The sequence below is a fragment of the Abrus precatorius genome, unplaced genomic scaffold (genome assembly GCF_003935025.1).
Source record: "Abrus precatorius isolate BTA unplaced genomic scaffold, Abrus_2018 Scaffold9, whole genome shotgun sequence".
NCBI lineage: Eukaryota > Viridiplantae > Streptophyta > Magnoliopsida > Fabales > Fabaceae > Abrus > Abrus precatorius.
The window spans coordinates 29,585,362-29,605,014 of NW_020874439.1; the positions used below are offsets into that span (position 1 = coordinate 29,585,362).

The 19,653-nt window shown below is 30.4% G+C and overlaps 1 protein-coding gene across 3 annotated transcripts; it reads right to left on the reverse strand.

Moving 5' to 3' along the window:
* Positions 1-13,099: 13,099 nt before the first annotated feature.
* LOC113849449 (dynamin-related protein 1E-like) lies at positions 13,100-19,361 on the reverse strand. Of its 3 annotated transcripts, none has more exons than XM_027479364.1 (15): positions 19,198-19,361; positions 19,010-19,073; positions 18,615-18,722; positions 17,614-17,715; positions 17,010-17,060; positions 16,848-16,909; positions 16,008-16,098; positions 15,826-15,890; positions 15,466-15,660; positions 15,202-15,321; positions 15,043-15,113; positions 14,245-14,470; positions 14,038-14,088; positions 13,539-13,904; positions 13,100-13,335 (listed from the first exon to the last, which is right to left on the reverse strand). In XM_027479364.1, exons 1-15 carry the CDS (start codon positions 19,333-19,335, stop codon positions 13,207-13,209), a joined length of 1,839 nt encoding a protein of 612 aa, XP_027335165.1. In that variant the 5' UTR covers positions 19,336-19,361; the 3' UTR covers positions 13,100-13,206. The 3 variants fall into 3 exon arrangements, with proteins under 3 accessions (XP_027335165.1, XP_027335166.1, XP_027335167.1); XM_027479365.1 differs by having other exon boundaries at positions 14,038-14,078; positions 14,241-14,470; XM_027479366.1 differs by lacking the exon at positions 17,010-17,060.
* Positions 19,362-19,653: the final 292 nt, after the last annotated feature.

Below are 19,653 nucleotides of genomic sequence, written 5' to 3' on the forward strand. Positions count from 1 at the left end.
TGTTATACAGTGTATATATGAAATGTTATAAGGAAAGTGAGTGGCTGTTGTAAGGATCAAGAAATCCAGTTAATGCCATCAGATTCCATTCCCTCCTCTCGCCTCTTCCTTGATAAAAGAATATCAGAGTAGCAGACAACCATATCCACTCATATCTGTTTCCTTTCCATTTTTATACTAAAAATTGTAGGTGGAGGAATGGTGCCTTAGTTCAGGTCAAGAAAGCCTTTTAGACTCAAAATTTTTAGAGAATTTACGATTATTTCATTTCAAGAAAATAAATGGACTTTCAAACCTGCGACCTGTTACATGTGAGACTCAATCTTACTTTATTCATCCTCAAGATTATATCACTATTTTTATCTATGTATTTAAATGTTTATAATTTTGAATTTGTCTGCATCGTGACAATGAAAAATATTCTAGGCTTCTCAATCTCTGTGTCTGCACATGCACTTGCAAGTAGGGTGACGAGCTAGCCCAAAAAAGTTGTCTTTTGTTTAAGCAGTTTATTTATTAGTTGATTTATTATCCCGTTAGTTATTTGCCGGTGGTACTGTATCCATAATTTTTATCTTTTTTGAAAGAAATGAAAGCATGATTCTAATTTTAAATTACTTGACCTTCCAACATTTAGAATTCCTTAGGACATTAGGTATATGATTTTTCAACCATTAAATGAAACAAGCCATTTGTTATTCCCACTTTTATTAATATTTCATTGCCTCTGCTTGCTTCTTGTGGTGTAATGACCGAATGTTTAATACTGAGTGACAACTTTAAGCCTTTGGTTAATATTTCCTGTCTCAAAGTATTGATAGTCTATCTGTTTACCTTGTGAATGATTAATGATATGACAAGTTTAGTGGCTCAATTGCTGATCATTATCAACTTAAAGCTACTGGGAAATCAAGTGACATTTCATTTTTCAACATGCTTGGGTACTTGATTGAGATATTTTAAGGAGTAAAATAACTAGGGAGTTGAGTGACATTCATAGCATAGCATTTGTTTACCATCTAGTAATAAGACCAAAGAATTTCCTCAGTCCTAATTACTTATATGGAGAAAAACATTATTAGAGGGGGAAAAATAGGGTAAATCGACTGAACTGAACTGAACTGAAATAACTTGATTATTTATTTCATTAGAGTAATAGCAGATTAATAAATCACTTTTTGCTGATTTTCTATTGGTCTACTTACCCCAAGTCATATGTTTCTCCAGCCTTCCAGTCTTGTGGTATGTTAATAACAGGAACGACCCCTGTTTCTTTTCCCTCTTCAGCACTAAAAACGTCCTTAAAGATAAAGGTCCACTTGGTGGAGAGGTAGTGGTCCAGACTGCCCCATGACTCCGATCCAGTAACTTGCAAACAAAGTTCTGAGTCTGTTCTCACCAAAGAGATTACACTCGTTACAGTACTTTTTATCTAACTTACTGGACCTTACTGATCCCAGCCATTTCAATTGAATGAAGAGTTGAAAAAATTTAAGCGTGTCTTGTCATATCTAGTTATTATTATTTCAGAGTTAATTATTCAATAAAAAACACAAGCTTCATATTAGAAAATCAGTAAACTCAGTTTAGATAAATTTCTAAACAAATACTTATAGGAACTATTAATTAAAATCAATTTATATACATCAATTTATGGAAAAATTGAATAAAAGACTTCAGAAAACATTAACGGGTATAGGTTAATTTTAATTTATGAAAGAAGTTTGATTTATTTTATTTTATTTTCTTACAATTACTTACAAGTTATCCAAACTGAGTCTAAATACTCAAAAAAAATTTCTACTTCTTGACTGAATTATCTGTTCAAAAAATGAGTTAGCCCAAAGATTTGACAAAATTGCAAATGATAAGGAAGCAGAAAGTACCTCACAGATATGCGCAGCAGTGATGTCTCTCCTTCCTTGTTGATACCATAGGACAAAAGCCAAGTAATGAGGCTTGCTGCTACTCTCATCTATCTTAACTGTAATGTTTTTGTTTGGGTAGCTACATGAAACTCTGAACATAAAAAGAGAGGCCTCAGTTAAGTCTTTCATTTACTGGCTACATACAATTTCACATATAACAAAGAAGCAAAAATGATGCAATGGAAAAGATACCTGTGTGTGGAAGAATAACGATTAAATTTAACATTTTGCATTTGTTTAATTTTATTAATTAAATTTAATATAGTATGTTAATAATTTATTTATTTTTAATAATTAAATTTAACTTGCAGGGGAGTAAAGAGGAGTTATGTCTTTCTATTCTACATCAATTATTGAGGAAGTTGACGTGATTGAACGACAATCACTTCCATTTTTGAAAGAAAAAATGTGTTATTATCCGCTCACAATCATTATAAAGATCTTATTAATAAAAAAAATTATTAAATAACATCTCATTATCTTTCGTAGAAAATAATCTGAGTTCACGATGATTATTAAAAGTAGTAATTTCTTTAGAAAAAAATTGAAATTAAAATTAATTTTTAAAAAATTATAAAAAAGTGTAAAGATAAAATTATACATCTTAAATTTTTTATTAGTTTATTATAAAAAATACACTGTTTTAATTTTTTATTAATTAATTTTATATTTATTTAATTTTACATCCTTTAAGTTTAAATAATTCAATTAAAAAAATTAATGACTAAAATCAATTTTAATAAGATGATATTTCAAAAATTTATTTTATAATCCTTTATTATTTTTTAAAAAATATATTTATCTATGAATATAAAATAAAAAAATTATATAATCGTTATTTTATGGTATTTATTCTTTTAGACAAAAGATATCTATTATTTTAAAATTCTCAATTATAAAGGATATTAATTTAAAAATATTTTTTCAAATGCATAATTAAAAATACATAATAAAATTTATATTTAATATTTTTATATAATTATTAAAATATTATACAATTTAATAAATTGATAATATTATATACTCTACTTTTAATAAAAAAATTATTTATTAATTTTTTATCATACACTCTTCAATAAATATTAATAAATTAAAACATTAAAAGTATTTATTAAAAATTATGTTGAATTTTTAATAAATACTTGCAATTGTTAGAATTTTTTGGCTCTTAAAACTCTGACTCTAACCCTGATCTAGTGAGCTTTTTGGCCCATAAAACTTTTGATTTATGAAACTTTTTGGCCTACAAGACTTTTTGACCATAACCCATATAAGTTAGGGTTAGGATTGAACCAATTAAACTTTTTGATAGCTCTAAGAGAGAAAAGCTTACTACTAACTTTGATCCTTTTTATAAGAAACAAAAGACTAAATCTTTAGGATTAAGGAAAGCAATTAAGTCACTTATGTTTTCCATAAATATAAACTTTATTCCTAAAATACCCATGATGTTAAATGTTGTAGTTAGTGGTTTGGACAATCAATGATACTAATAAAATGAGGATATAAAAGAAATTTAACAGTTAATGCTTCTTGAATCTATCATTTGTTTCTTATAAAAAGGACTGGAGGTAGTAATACATTAAGGGAACAAGATTAGTCGTATTTATAGAGAATTTGGTCAATGTTACCAACTTTGACGTCCCAAAGTTAAAGAGCATAATTATTCACAATTTGAATATGAGGAATTTTATTACCAATGTCCATATCAGCGTTACTTGATTCGGATCCGGATTGTCTCCAGTCTAGGCAGAAACTGGACCTCCAATTCTTTTTTTGCTTAAGCAAAAATAGGTTATTTTCGCTTAAAATCATGATAAAATGACTTAAGCCAATTTTCATAAAACAAATGGCTTAAGCGAAAAAAAAATGGCTTAAGCGAAAAATGGACAGAAAGCTTTAATTTTTACTCAATCTTATCTTCTCCTTCTCCCTAAACCTAATATTTCCTCCTCAATCTCCATATTCAAACTCCTTTAACCTCCATATTCAACCTTCTTCTTTCTCTTATACTTAACTCTTCTCTTTCCCTCCTAACTCTTTTTTTTTTCAACCTCATACCTAACTCCTCTCCTCCTCTTCTCATTCTCACATCACCAAATACCTATTTCTCCCTTTTTTCTCTATACTCAACTCTTCAATTTCCTCTTCTTCCACCGTCACTACTATATCACCCGCTCTCCTTGTCTACATTCATTCTTAATCCTCTCTTTTTTCTACACTCAGCCTTCATATCTTCAAACACACAAAATTTACTTAAAATAAAATAATTCGCTTAAGCTAGAAAAATTAGCTTTAGCTAATTTTGCATAAAAAAATTTTGGCTGTGGAGGAAGAAAAAAGTGAAGAGTTGAGTATAGATAAAAGAGGGAGAGATAGGTATTGGGTGAGGTGAGAATGAGAAGAGGAGGAGAGGAGTTAGGTATGAGGTTAAAGGAAAAGAGAGTTAGGAGAGAAAGAGAAGAGTTAAGTATAAGAGAAAGAAGAAGGTTGAATATGGAGGTTGAGGAGGAAATGTTATGTTTAGAGGGAAGGAGAAGAGAGAATTGAGTGAAAATTAAAACTCTCTGTCCATTTTTTGCTTAAACCATTTGTTTTATGAAAATTGGCTTAAGCCATTTTGTCATGATTTTAAGCGAAAATAACCCATTTTCGCTTAAGTGAATTTTTTCGCTTAAGCAAAAATAGAATTGGAGGTCCAGTTCCCGCCTAGACTGTAGACAATCCAGATCCTACTTGATTCATTCTTTTTTAAAAACCACTTTATAACCTTTCAAATTTGGAAAATAGTTTATATATAGAAATTTCTTTGTGTATCCGCACGAGAAAAATAAGAAGAGAAAGGAGATAAGTTATAAATGTGATAAGTAAAGGGACATGATAAGAAAAGAAAAATAAAAGACGACGAGATGTTAAATAATTATTAACACTATTAAAATGGTTGTAAATCAAAACTAATCAAAATTTGTACTGCTTTTTCTTTATATGTTTTATTTAAATTTGTCTCTGATAAAAAGTGATAGAATAAAAGGGTAGCTCCATCGAAGCAGTTCTTATGAATTGTTAAAATTTATTTTAATATTGTAAATTAAAAAATAATTTTTCAAATTATATTAATTTTAAAACAATTTTTCTGTCTAAAGTGGTTTTGTCATGTGTACATAATTTTTACCATAGCGACTGGCAAAAGCTAATTTTTTTTAAATTTTTTTAAACTTATTTTGCCATAGAAAAATAAAACAAATAGGATCAAGCCACGTGTTAGATAACGAATGGTTTCACCAATCAAATGGCGAAATTAAAAGTAAGTTTCGCCACTATCAGCATGCAATTAATAGGAGAGCGACATATGACAATAACTGTTAAATGTTTCACCACAAAAAGTGCAAAATTTTTTAATTAAATAAAAAAAGATTTAAAATGAACGATGGGAACGTTTTAGACACATGACTACATCCTACGTGTTGTGCGCTTCTCACGGCAAAAGTGTGTTTTGTCAAACCTATGGCGAAACCAATCAGATGATGACACAGGTCTAGCTGCACAATAACTGTCTCCCGCCTTCTTCCTCTTCTCTTCCATTCTATTTTTCATTTCCTCTTCTTCCTCCGTCACTGGCATCCTCTGCAAAACCATTCATTTCCTAGTTTGTTATTTGCATTTTTGGGTTGAAAATTCTCAAATTTTGCATGCTTATTAGAGGTATAAATCATTATTTGTATATTATATTTTTTTTATTTTAAAAATCCAAAAAATGGAAAAAAAATTGAATCTTTAATGTTTTCTAATTTTATCTAGTTGATTAACTGGGTGGAATGTAATAAAAATTTGGGCTAAAGGTTTATTAAGGTTAGTAAAAAAATTTCGTAATTTTAAATATTTTTAAATGAATTTGTAACATATTTTTAAAATGTAATATTATAATTACCTCTGAAAAAATAGCTTAAATTTAATTTTATATAATATGTTTCCATAATATTATTAATATGATGTATATTATATTTATTATATATTTATAAGAATAGAGAATAATACAAAATTAGTTAAATCAAATAATAATTCTATTATCAAATAATGATTTATATTTAGTTTGATTGTGATAAATAATTTTTACACCTATTTATTAATTTAGGTATAATTTAGAAATTGTAAATTTTGGAATTCAGTAATAATATAAAATATTATGACATTTTTAATTAAGATATAATCATAAATTGTATGAAGTTTATATATATATAAATTGTAATTATTTAAAATTTAAAATAGAAAATAATTTGTATGTAAATAAATAGATTTATTAATTTAAAAAATGTAATATTATTTATAGAAATTTTAGTAAGTACATTCTTATATTTAGTTTAATTGTAATGATTAAATTTTCCACCCATTTATTAATTTGAGTATAATTTAAAAATTGAAAATCTTATAATGCCATAATAATGTAAAAGTTAATTTTATTCAATTAAGATATAATAATAATTTGTGTGCAATTCATGTAGATTTCAAATAGAAATATGAAAAAAAATATATGTATAAAATAAATTGTATGTAAATAATAAGAGTTTTTTTATTTAAATAATATAATATTATTTATTTAAAATTTAGTAAGTACAATTTTATATGAAAAATAATTACAAAAATTATAATTTTGATATAATAGTAATATGTATGAAAATTTAGATGGTGGTATAACGTTAGTGATATAAATAATTTTTAATGTAAATGTAATCATAATTTGTATATAAATGTAAATAATATTATTTTAATTAAAATGAAATTGACATTAGTGAAGTTAAAATTTGTATATAATATAGGTTAGTGATTTTGATATGAAATCTTCCACGTTCATAAAATCTCCTATCCAATATAAGTGTTCATTTGTATCTATTCCTTTGTGTGTAATTGGATTAAATACTTCTTCAATTTCAAAACTTGTTCTTTGTATGTCATACCGATGAACTTGGTATGATAAAATTTCTTGTTGATTTTTTTGAATTTGCAACATGACTTTATGACAAAACATGCTTCCATTGTGAAGGTCAAACATAAACTCTTCTTCACACTTCACAAAATATTCAACCAAACAGCCATATATGGCTTTAACTAGTGTAGTTATGGGTAGGTTTCTAGCACATTTCAACACCTTATTTACTGCTTTTGAAAGATTTGTGGTCATGTGACCATAACGTTGCCCTTTCTCATCATAAGATAATGTCCATTTCTCTTTTGATATGCAATCAATCCACCTTTGTATATCTTTAGTTCATTACGAAATCTAGTTAACTTTTGTTGAAATATTACTTTCGATGGTGTATAACCTACAAATACAACATTAAAAACATTACAACTATGTGCCTAATCATTCAATTAAGTCTAATATAAAAATTATTACATAAAAAAAAAATACATACATAATTTGATGAGTTCTTTCTTCAATGCTATATTTTTAAATCGGTGATTAAAGTTATTGACAATATAACGAATGTAATATACATGATATGCATTTAGAGGTTGCCACTTAATGTGTGGATTTGAGATAGCCCCTCTTATACTTTGATGGTTATATGATATCAAATAAATTCTCGATTTATCATTAACATGCAAACGAAGTAATGTAAAAAATCATTCCCGTACTGATAAGGTTTCTCCTTCAATAATTGCAAAAGCTATTGGAGGACATAATTGTTTCCATCTTGAGTTGTTGCAATGAGCAACGTATGATGATACTTATAATATAATAACGTCCCATCCACTTGTAATATAGGTTTGTAGAATTTAAAAGCTTTATGACATTGTTTTTATGACCAGAATAACTGTTCAAATACTCTAAACCTTTTGTCCACTTGATGACCAACCACATACTCTTCGTTTCAATTTTATAAACAGATCCACGAGCATGTAATTGCATGTATTTTAACCAACGTGGCAAAGTAGCGTATGATTCATCCTAATCACCAAATACTTTAACAATGACTTTTTATTTCACCTTCCAAGCTTTTTTATATGAAATTTGTATCCAAGCTGAGCACATATTCGCTCTTATATCAATGAAATATGTATCGACGGTTCTTCGTTCACCATTCCTACATAAAATTAAATTAGTCTAGTTAATAACAACTTAATTGTAATATACACACACACACACACAATATTTGTCTTACCAAGAATGCATGAACAAATTAAATTGGAATCTAACTTTTGATGATCTTAAGAAATCATAAGATTGACATATGTATGTGAACCACCACTCCTAGTAATTTTTGACTTGTTTGAATTCTTCAACAATGAAGCCCTCACTCTCCATGGACAATTAGATGTATGGTTTAAGCATTTAACATACAAACATATTGGTTTAGACTCAACCACAAAACAATTTTGATGAATCTTCATTACGTAATGTTTTAATGCATTTTTCACATCTTATTTACTGTCAAATAACAAGCCAACGAATAAAGGATCCCTTTCAACTCATGAATTGACTTCTTGAGAATGTTCTTCATTCATCTCTTGATTAGGATATTCCTAATTAATATACTTATACTGCGAAGTAACATTCTAAAAAGGAATTACAGTATCTCCTGCATTATATTTTGTGAAAATCTTTAACATTAATATTTACATAATTAACTAAAAACAACAAATTTTTAACATTATTCCACATTACCTCCTACATTTTCATTTACTTGTATATTTAAATTAGAATGAAACTCGCCTTCAACATCCGTCGAAGAAGAACTGCCTAACAAAATTTCTACTTCATCATCTCCATGAGTGTAACTATCATAATCTGAATCTTTATTATCTTCATCAACATCATTCCTAACTCCTTTATTGCAACAAATTTATAACTTTTAATTCAAATAATTACATATATTAATAAAAAATATTAGAACATAATTAATTTTACCTTCATTATAATCATGACTCACAAGAGTGCCATCATTTTGTTGTGAAAGTAATAAATTTAAATTCGTCATCTGCAACGGCAATGATGAACTTCCACTGACAGCAATATTTACATACAACTCAATAACATTTCTACCAAATTATTGTTAAAATGCATTTATCAATCAATCAATATCTTTATCATCACATATATTTAAAACTGTATAGTGTCTAATATTTTCATCAATCAAAAATTGAGAAATAACTTGATTATGATTAAGATTAAGTTTCAAATAATTTTTTTTTTTCAAGGCTTCAAAACTTATTCCTCGCTTTATCTGAATCACTTTTTTACTTCTTTCAAAGCTCACTTCTTCATTTCTTTTATAGATTCTACCATTCTAATATATAATAATAATTTCACTCATCCTGCATTTTTACGAATAAACTTTATTTAATATTTAATTTTTAGCAAAATAAAAAAATACAATACTCATTCATTGATTCAACAATTTATTTAATTAAAAATAACTAAACAATAACTAAATTCATAATTAAAAAATAAATAATAAATTTATTAAATTAAACTAACATGATTTTCTTTTAACTTGCTATTCTTCAATAAAAAATGAGAAGTGCTCGGTGGGTGTGGGTGTATGTATATATATATATGTATATATATATATTCAAGTTTCACCATATTATGTGAAAATTTTCATATTATAAGCACGTGTCATGTCTCTATTTGTTTCATAGTTTGTATGGCAAAATAGGAAAAAAAATTGCCACTAAAAATGCGAAATTAACAACATGTTGACATATGTTGAGGTAAGACTTGTTTCACTAATTTTGTGGTAAAAATTTAATATAAATTTTTTTTCACCATCACTGTTATGAAATTAACCAGAACGTGACATGTGTTATTGTATGATTACTTTCGCAGGTCACTTGGTGAAATTTGATTTAAAAAACAAATTGCTAGCCAATTTGGTAAAACCTTTTACCACGTCAATAATTTTACTCCAGACTGGAAAATACTTTAAAAGTTACTATAATTTGATAAGTTGTTTTTTAATTTACAATATTAAAATAAAAAAGCCTATTTTATATCACTTTTCATATTGTTTAGAATCCTATATTGATTATTTTCACTACTTCACATAATTCAATCTTAACTTTACTGTCTAACTCAACAATTTTAAAAAGTTTCATAAATGGATCCTATAACCAATACTTAAAAAGCCTCTAAAAGCCAGAATATACAAGTTAAAACTATGTGAGAACTAGAAAACGAAATAGGTGTAATTACTCTGTCTAACAATTTCTCCTTTTATGTGCCAAAAGGGAGGTATTCTCCAAATTAGAGTTGCTGTGGCAGTTACTATTTAACTCCCATTGGAGATGGCCTAACCAAGTAAGGATATATCTACTAATGATTTGAATTAAAATAGCTTATATAAACTTTCTCATTTTAAAGGAATGAAATATATTTTATTCTATTTAGCTGCAAATTAAATTATACTTTTACTATACAGAGATTGAATACTGAGTACGACCCACTAGTTTATGGTCCCCTCTGCAAGAAATATGCAAATCCATTCCGATTATTTACGTGCATGTGTTTGAAAATATATTAAAAAACTTGTAAATATGAATTCAAGGCAAAAGTTATAACCAAGTATTGAAGTAAATATAGATTCATGATTATGGTTGTTGCGTATATTTGAACACACACTTATCAATGGCATTCTAATTTTCTTTTTCAATATCCTGCATTATTTTCGTTCCGTATTACAAAGTAGAATGTGCCAACGTGGATACCAATTGACACAGATGGTCGTTGATTATGACTGATGAGAGCCAATTGACACAACTGTGGATTATAAGTTGTAATGAATTGAAAATATGAAGTAGCCTTGATTGGAATATAAAGTTCCCACTTGTCCAAATATCACATAGCAAGGACCTTGATCTCCATGTGGAAGGTGCCCACGAAATATCCATCTAATTTAGATTTTAGATTTTAGATTTCAAGATACACCATTACACGGGGACACAGTGCAAAAGGAGCAAATCCACTTATGGCATGAGAAGAAAATGACGTTGGTCCTGCCATATTGCACCTTTGCTAGGTTGTTTGAAGGTAATGTCATACACTCTGGACAACGTGGCATTCATATCATTGTAGTGATTTCAAATGTCAATATATATTTATAAGGTAAATGCTAATAAGTGTCTGATTAAATCATTAAAAGTAAAAAGTATTTTATAAAAACGTGTCATTAATGTACTTTTTAATTTTAATATATTTTTAATACAATCTCTAATAAAAAAATATTGTTAATTTTTTATTTTATACTTAAAGACACTAAGTAAGACACTTCTTTAAATTCATAACAACGGCTCCTGCTGGCTTAGTTTTTCTTCCAAATATTTAGATCTGCCAAATTTTCATAATTTTTTAGCAAAGGGATTTAGCATACACTATAATATATTAGTTGTTCCAAAAGCTTAACCTCTAGATGAATATTATTTGAACTTGAAGTATAGACAATGCACACAAGTCTACGTAGCTGCTCTTAGATTCAACATTTTATTACAAGAATGAGATTATAGGGATTAAGCTCTAAACCATTGTAAGGGCTCTTATTTGTGTCATGAAACTATTTGAAAAGGTTATAAACTATTAGGAAGTACATGTAAATGTTTTTTAAATCATATTTCTCTAAGTTCTATGATATGCATCTGCATATTTCTATATATTGACGATTTCAAACGAGAGATTCTTAGAACTGCTGACAAAGACTGCCACGAAGGTAGTCCCTTGAAGCACTTAGAGCATTCGACCAGGCGTGCCAATTGTGATCAATTTGTGATGTGAAACAAAGGGAATAATGATTTGTACTTGTGGTACATCCCATAGAATAGATTTTCTCCGAGATGAATATTTCATGTTCTTAATGTTTGAGGCAAGCTTTTTCTACAAGTTCTGCCGATTTTGAAGTGAAGATATTTGATCTTAAATATGTAGAAAACAGGTGATGGAAGGAGACAACTTGAGAGGACTGTAACAGAAATAGAAAATAAAAATAAAAGATGGTTTATTTTTCAAACTACTGCTAACCATACGTAAAATCTAACGGACTGTCCCAAGGTGGTGAACATCACATCATTAGAGAGCATTGTTTGAGCTTGATGAAGTTAAGATTTTGTTTCAATTTACTTCAAGTCTGTAATATATTTAGGTTTTTTTTTTTCTAAATTTTTCTTTAATTTAAAATTATTTTAAAGGATTATAATAATGGTACTTTCTACCGTATTTCTAAACTTAAAAGAGTATTAAATACTTTATTTAGATTATACTGTAATATTAAAGAATATTTACTTATTTTCTAAATAAACTACTAATTCTGTTACTACTAAAAAATCAACTATCATAATTGTTTCACATATAAGAGAGTATAGAATACTATTTTATTTCTTAAAACACCACAAAATTTACCTATAATAATTTGACAAGTTTGTTGAAAAATAAAAATATTAAAAAAGTCTAACTTTTAAAGTAAAAGTAATTAGTTTATTAGAAAAGAAATATTATAAAAGTCGACAGAACTAAAAGTTAAAAAGAAAGTGTCTAGAACTAATTTCATATTTATGCCTTGTGTTTATATTTGTTATCTATATTAGCTCGTAGTCTAATGTAGTCTACGGTTTTTTCAAAGATTTTCAGTTTTAGGTCATTCGATTTTTTTCAAACATTTTTTGTCAGCGGTTTCTTTAAAAGATGAGTTACATCCTTTTGTTTCTTGGTCAAGAGTTCATCAATTTGTAACAATTGGGAAGCAGATCTGAACCCACATCGCGCTTACCAGCCCAGTTATGTGGCCTCTCTTTTTGGTCAATCAGTTACATGACTGCTATTTGTTTTTGGTCATTCAGTTACCTGAGCGTTGAACAGACTAAATTGCTCCTAGTTTTATAACATTGCTCCTCAGGAAGCATGTATTGTCTATTTGTCAAGTGTCCCTTTTTTCCGTTTTGAAATGTGGGGATCTTTTCTAACAATATCCTATTTTAGGATAAGTTTGATCAAATTATCTTCGGGCCTTTGATGAATCAATTAGAACAAGATTTGTTTTCTTAAATACTGGCCTTGAAAAATAATACACAAATTCCAACATGGCTGTGGCTGAAAATCAGCACCTAAAAAACAAAACAAAAGATGGGCGAAAACAACATATACATCACTCGAGCTCTGAATCAGACATCAGGTAAGCCGAAAGACCAATAAAATGAACAGTTGTACCAATACCATCAAGCTCAATCAACTTCATCATTCTCTTTTATTTTCCTATTAAATTTGGCTTTATATTAAATTCACTCGCGATTTATCTCATCCAGACCAACGAATTGCATCAATCTCATCCCTTGCTGACCTGTATAACTCCAGCCTCTTGGCACATTGCTGCCTCCTTTCCGTCAACATAGAATCTTCATCCAGCATCTGGGCAAGTTGCCTTTCCTAAAAAATACAAAGAGAAAATTTTAGTCGAGATGGCTAACAAAGCATTTATCTGAACCTATTAAGTATTTAGCAATAGTTCAATCATTCTCATTCTTTTAACCACTTATCTCGATAGATGTTTCCCTCTAAAAGAGGATTGATCATGGTTGTGAATACAGTTTGATATGGTAGCAGGTGATTTATAATTTTATGTATTATACCTCCTTTTTGCCCAGTTGTGTGTAAAAATGGTCTAGTAAAGATCGCTTAGCCTCCCTCACTTGACAATGAACCACAGCCTTGGGAATGGTATTCCTCAACGATTCTGACACCATCCCAACATAAGATAAAACATTTGAACCGATCCTATTGAAGTGTCCCTCAGCATATCGGTCTGAGGAGGGAGCTGGATTCCCTCCCTTGTCGAGTTCCTGTGGGAGTTTACGGAAGTAATCAACTGTGATATAGGAAGATTCCATTTCCACCAACCGTAACGTTGTCTTCTTACTGTCTTCACGGAACCCCTCTAATGCCTCATTAGCAGCAGCTGCTATTTCAGCTTGAAGAGTTGGAAAGCGCTTCAATTCCTACAAACAACCATTGTCAAAACTAACCAGAACACATTTCATCCACAGACTAATAAGTGAACCATTACTGAGGGAAAACAAAAATGTCAACCCCCAACCAATTAAAAAATAAATAAAACTTTTAAACTGAAACCTGCGTTTCTGCAATTGATTTCCTCACTAGTTCTTTCAGCACTAAATGAACCTGTCACAAATAGAATAGAAATTAGGAAATATCAGTAGCTTCAAAAGTATAGACAGCAGCATAGAACAGGATCAATCGTGGAGGGAAAAAATTTGGAAAAGCTGATTTCCAGTCGAAGTTGAACTGAATCAAACTATTTAAAGCAGAAGCACTTACAGCATCGACAGAAGCTTGCGCGGGACCTTTGAAATAATTAAGTGAGCTCTCTAGGAGGCGTCGGTAACCTTGCTCTGGCGCTATTAGATGAGGTTGGTACCCGTCTGCCTCTGAAATCACTTTTCTCACATTTTGCAACGACAAGTGACGGTCCAGTGGAAGCTTTCTCAATGCCGCAGGAAGCTGGTAATCGAAAACTACATAAATTCGGTCGCCACCAGGTCGCCTGGGAGGGGGAACACAGAAGGCTAAAAATGTCAACGCTCTTCCTTCCAAGAAATATTATATCCACTTTTTATAAAACTAGATGCCCACACATCCAAATTCAAACGTCTAAGTAGGTTGACTATCATCGATAATTCCCTCAGTCTGCTAAACAGACCGATTGATCCCGATGAACACCAAGGATTGGTAAGGCCAATGATCCAAATTATGACTTGAATAAGTTATATGATATATCCCTATTATTAATTTGAAGTCCTCCGTTCGTCTTACCCTCCCCATGCCTTTCTTCAGTTTTTCTAGCAGTGTTAAAGTAACTAGAAACTAGTTATTTTTGGCAGCAATTAAAAAATTAATAACACGGGTATAATGAGGTTAAATTCCTGAAAAAATTAGTTTGAATTATTAATATAATACACAATCCCGCCAAATATTTTATATGAAAAGAAAAACAAACACGAAAACGAAACATACGGTTGTGTTTTCAAAGGTTTCTCAATAAAGAATCAACTCAGGCATTATGACTGGGTGGTTGCCTGTTTAAACATTAAAATAAATATATAAATAAATTCTTACCCTCCATCTAAATGTTCTTTAAATACCCGGTCAAAAGCACGGCATAATTCTAGAATAGTGTACAGCTGGGCCTGATAAAAACAGAGAAATCTAGATAAATAACCTCATAGGAATTATTTCAACCTATATTTGTAGTAGAAAGCAAAAAATACTCCTCACCCCAGCATCAACAGCAACTGGTCTACCAAGGCGTGCCAACTCAGCTTCAAGCTCAGCTATGCTTCGATCAATTAAAGATGCAATCCCTGGAATCCGAGCTCTTATCACAGACTCTAAATGCTGGAACCAAATCAGCTTTGTAAGTAACCAACCAAGTAATTCTGAAGAGTTGCAAGAAGAAAACAAAAATAGCATAAACACATGCATGCCGCCCTTGCCCTCCCAACACTCTTAACTGCGTAACAGTACGATAAAAATTGAAACCTTTGAAAGAAGCTTCGCTAGATATTCCGATCCCATTTTGCTATGCAAGTGAGAGTAATCACGACTGGTGGCAAAAAATTCACGCTCCCGTTGCCGAGCAGCAATCATATCCACATTTTCATTAACATCTGCCTGAGAACGGTTTACAATTCCTACCCAAGGATTTTGAAGTCGATAAGATCTTCCCTCAAGGACCTACGGGAAGATCAAAATGGTATCATTAAAGGCCAATATGGAAAATTATTCTGTATCCGTATCAATTAAGATTCATGTAAAATCCAGACTAGGTTCTGCCACAGGCCAAAAAATATGATCTCAAGAGTTTACGACTGGGTGTGCTAGAAAAGCTAAGATTCTTACATCCAAAGCATTTGTTCCTCTGTCCATCAAATCAAGCTTTGTCAACACACCAAATGTTCTGTCGCCTAAACGAAGAACATTTTAACGCAATGTCAAGAAAAAAGCATAATAGCATAATGAAAATAAACGCATACAATTTGTATAGTTGAAACATAATCGTAAAAAAAATGCAGCAAGCACACCTGCAGGGTCAACTTGTCTGGAAACTTTTATGGCATCTGATGTTGCTATATCTTGATTTGCAGGAGTAATAGCTAAAATTAAGCAATTAGGCTGCCATGGAAATTTTATATATGTATATAAGTAATGGATAGATGCATAAGCTAAATGTGCAGTTAACTGAAACAATAGTAAATAGCTGTTAAATGAGGAATTAATTGGAAGGTTCAACTTCAAATTATTATCATCATTTTGCCACACATTCTAGGGCATATAATGTCAGAAAGGAAAAGATTATAAAGTCCAAATATTTAGAAATCAGAATGTGACCAACTCGGGGGGAAAATGGACCAATAAAAGATAAGTTAACCAACTATTGCCGGTCCTTTGCTTGCCGGTATTAGAGAAGTGATTTAAATTAAGATGGTGAACTTATTATATCATCTTCCAAAGACCGTTTATTCAACAACTTTTGAAAGTCGTCAAATAGCAAATAAAGGCAAGAAAAATGAAAGAAAAGCATTTCAATAAAAAAAACTACTTCAAGAAATTTTGAAATATGTCCCAATCAATTTTTCAACCTACTTCTTTATTTTTTTCAAACTTCAAAAACTGACAGGAAATTTGAAAATGTAATTTGTCTGTATGAAACTATTAATGTTTTTAAAAGAAATTATAGAAGAAAGTACGTAGAAATAGACATTGGGAGTAAGAGGATGACCTCGGTCATTCCCATTATCTTAAAATGATATTTTCTGTTCTCTTTTCAATCAAAGTAAACACAAAACATCAAATATTTAAAGAAAGAGCCAAGAGGGAATTCTTCTTGTAACAGTGTATATGACAGTACGCCTTTTAACTACCTTGTCAACATATGAGTGAATCATGCTTTCAATATCTTGAACAATACTTTCTGGCTGACCCTCTGACAAAATTTAAAAACTTTAACTTATTTATAGGTAAAAGGAAAGTGATAATATGAAATCCTTGCATATTTGAGAAAAAAGAATGAAAAGAAAGCGTACCTACGGCAACCTTTGTCAAACCAGGCAGATCTATCAGTGTTAGATTGACAACTACCAACAGAAAAGAAAAACCTTGAATATTGCAAAACAAAAAATGGAAAATCCACAATTCACATACAGACAGTAAACTCTCCCACACGCAGAGGCAGTGCAGTGGGGCACACATTCAATTCCCTTGAACAATTAGCATGGGTGATTCCTTGATTATTATATTAAACCTCTTCAGCCATCAGAAAGTTATTAGTGCTTGAAGACCTTAAGTAAGCATAATGCAATTCAATTTTAATATGATACTAATGGAAAAACACTGAATCATCCTTAATTGATAAGGAAGTCATTTAGCATGTAACTAAAAACTAAAAATATGGTATCAAATAAAGCAATGAATAGTACAAATAGCGATAAATACTATCAAGTTTTCAGGGTACACATAGAATTAGTAAGACTAATTGAATATCTATTGCAGATTGGTTACAAGAATTATGACAATAACAGCAAAATCCTTTTCCTACTAGAAAATTATATCCCAATACTATGAGGGGGGAAAATTATAAAGCAAGAAATACATAGCACCTGAATAAAATGTAAAATATAAATTATCTACCATTTGGGGAATAGATGCTGAGATGAATAGGAACAGGAGATATCTGTTTTGATTTCCCAGTCATTCTATCAGTTTCATCTTGGATTTCCTTTCGAACCATAGCTACAAAGATAACAAGAAATCAAACATTGAAAATAGTTTATATAAACGAGAAAGAATAATTATTACTTATATATTTCTGAGTAAACATCCTGAGAAAATAATGGGGGTGGGGGTAAAATGTAAAGTTTCTAAACCATATATTAGAAGATCCTCACCAGTGTCAACTTGCATTACAATTAACACAAAAGAAATATAACACTAGCGAGTAGCTACTAACATCATTTTATCAATTGGGACAACGAAGGAAACAAGCACCGCAATCAGTGGTACAAGGATAATCTTAGTAAAAATATCCTACACAGTCAAAAACATTGTAACTAGTGTGATAACTCACCACTTCAGAAAAACATCGAATGAGCTTTATGGAAAGCCTAAAAGAGGCTAATACATTGCGAGTTTAACATAGGCATGCAGATTAACATCAGCAAGCAATGCAAAAAAAGAATAAATACCTGTGAGAATAACAGATTGACAAGCTAAGGGGCCAAATGGCCGATTGATTTGAGAAAGTTCTTTCGTCTTAATTTTTTATTTTCACTCTTAATTATAAAAATGGTACGTTATTTTTATTCTGATTCTTTGTATAGAAAAAAGGGAAAATCATTTTCATTGTTTCTTATAAAACTTCCGGAAACAAATTAAAATGAAAACATCGTTGTATTTTTATAACAAAAAGTAGAAATAAAAAATATATATCAAACTAAATGGCCTTCAAAATTTACACAGATCAACGAAGCTACAAACACTACACTACATTATAAATTACATAATTTAAAAAAAAATAAAAAAGAAAGAAAGACATGCATGCAGCGCATGTGCTGTGTAGTAAAGGAACTCTTATTTCCGCAATCTTCAAATGGAAATTCAAAATCAAATAAGCATTGCATAAGGAGTCATACAGAAATCAGTAAAGCGTTTCTTTGGCAAGTGCAAAAACTCGGCATACTCTTGTTGTCCCTCCTCTGTGTTGTGCAGCTGTAGCACCAAAGGCCTCCGCGTCACAATCCCTAAACATCACATAAATGTAAAACATACAATACAAGCATTGTTCACGAGAAACGAAAAATAAATTTCACTGGATTTTTTTCTTACACTATTCAAAATATATCCTTCAATTTTCTTCTTCTACTAATTACGCAACCAAACAAATAAAAAACATGTTCGAAAATTTTTCCATTTCCACAGCAATCTCAATTTTCAGCAACCAAACAGAATAAATTATATATATATATATATATAAAAAAAAAAAAAAAGAATAATCGAATGAACGGTTAAACCAGTAACAATAAGCAACCTGATCCGCGGGGAAGAAAATCACGGCCGACAATGCTCTCTAACACTGAGGACTTTCCAGAACTCTGCGTTCCGTAAAAACCATAAGCACAGATAGCGAAACGCGTTAACAGAAGAATCATCCAGAATGTGAACGTGAACGGATTCAAAGAGGAAGAAAGCAAAGGAACGAAAAAGCGATGAGAAAACCTGGCCGCCGACGACGGCGACGGAGGGAAGTGCTTCCCAGAGAGTAGGCAAAGCAGCATCGCCGCCGTGATCGCCGAGGAGCGTACATGCACGCTGAATTCGGTTGACGAGTGCGATCAAGGAGTGCATGGTGGCCATTGGTTGTGGATGAGAGGGAGAGAGCGCAGGAGTGTAAGAGAGAAGGAAGAGTAGCAGAGGAAGAAGGAAGAATAAAAGAGGAAGAGGAAGAAGAAGAAGAAGGGAAGCTATTTTGGTTGTTTGTGTGTTTTCCGTTACGTGATTACTCTTTTCTCTCAGTTTTTAAATTTGGTTTTGTGTATGTGTTGGGCCACGTAAACTCGTCCTTGATAGTGGACTCGGGTCATTCACTTCGGAGCTGAACTTCTTACGCTCCTGCTTTCCAGTTTCAGATAAGTCAATTCATTTTTTTATTTATTTTTATTATTTTGACCCATC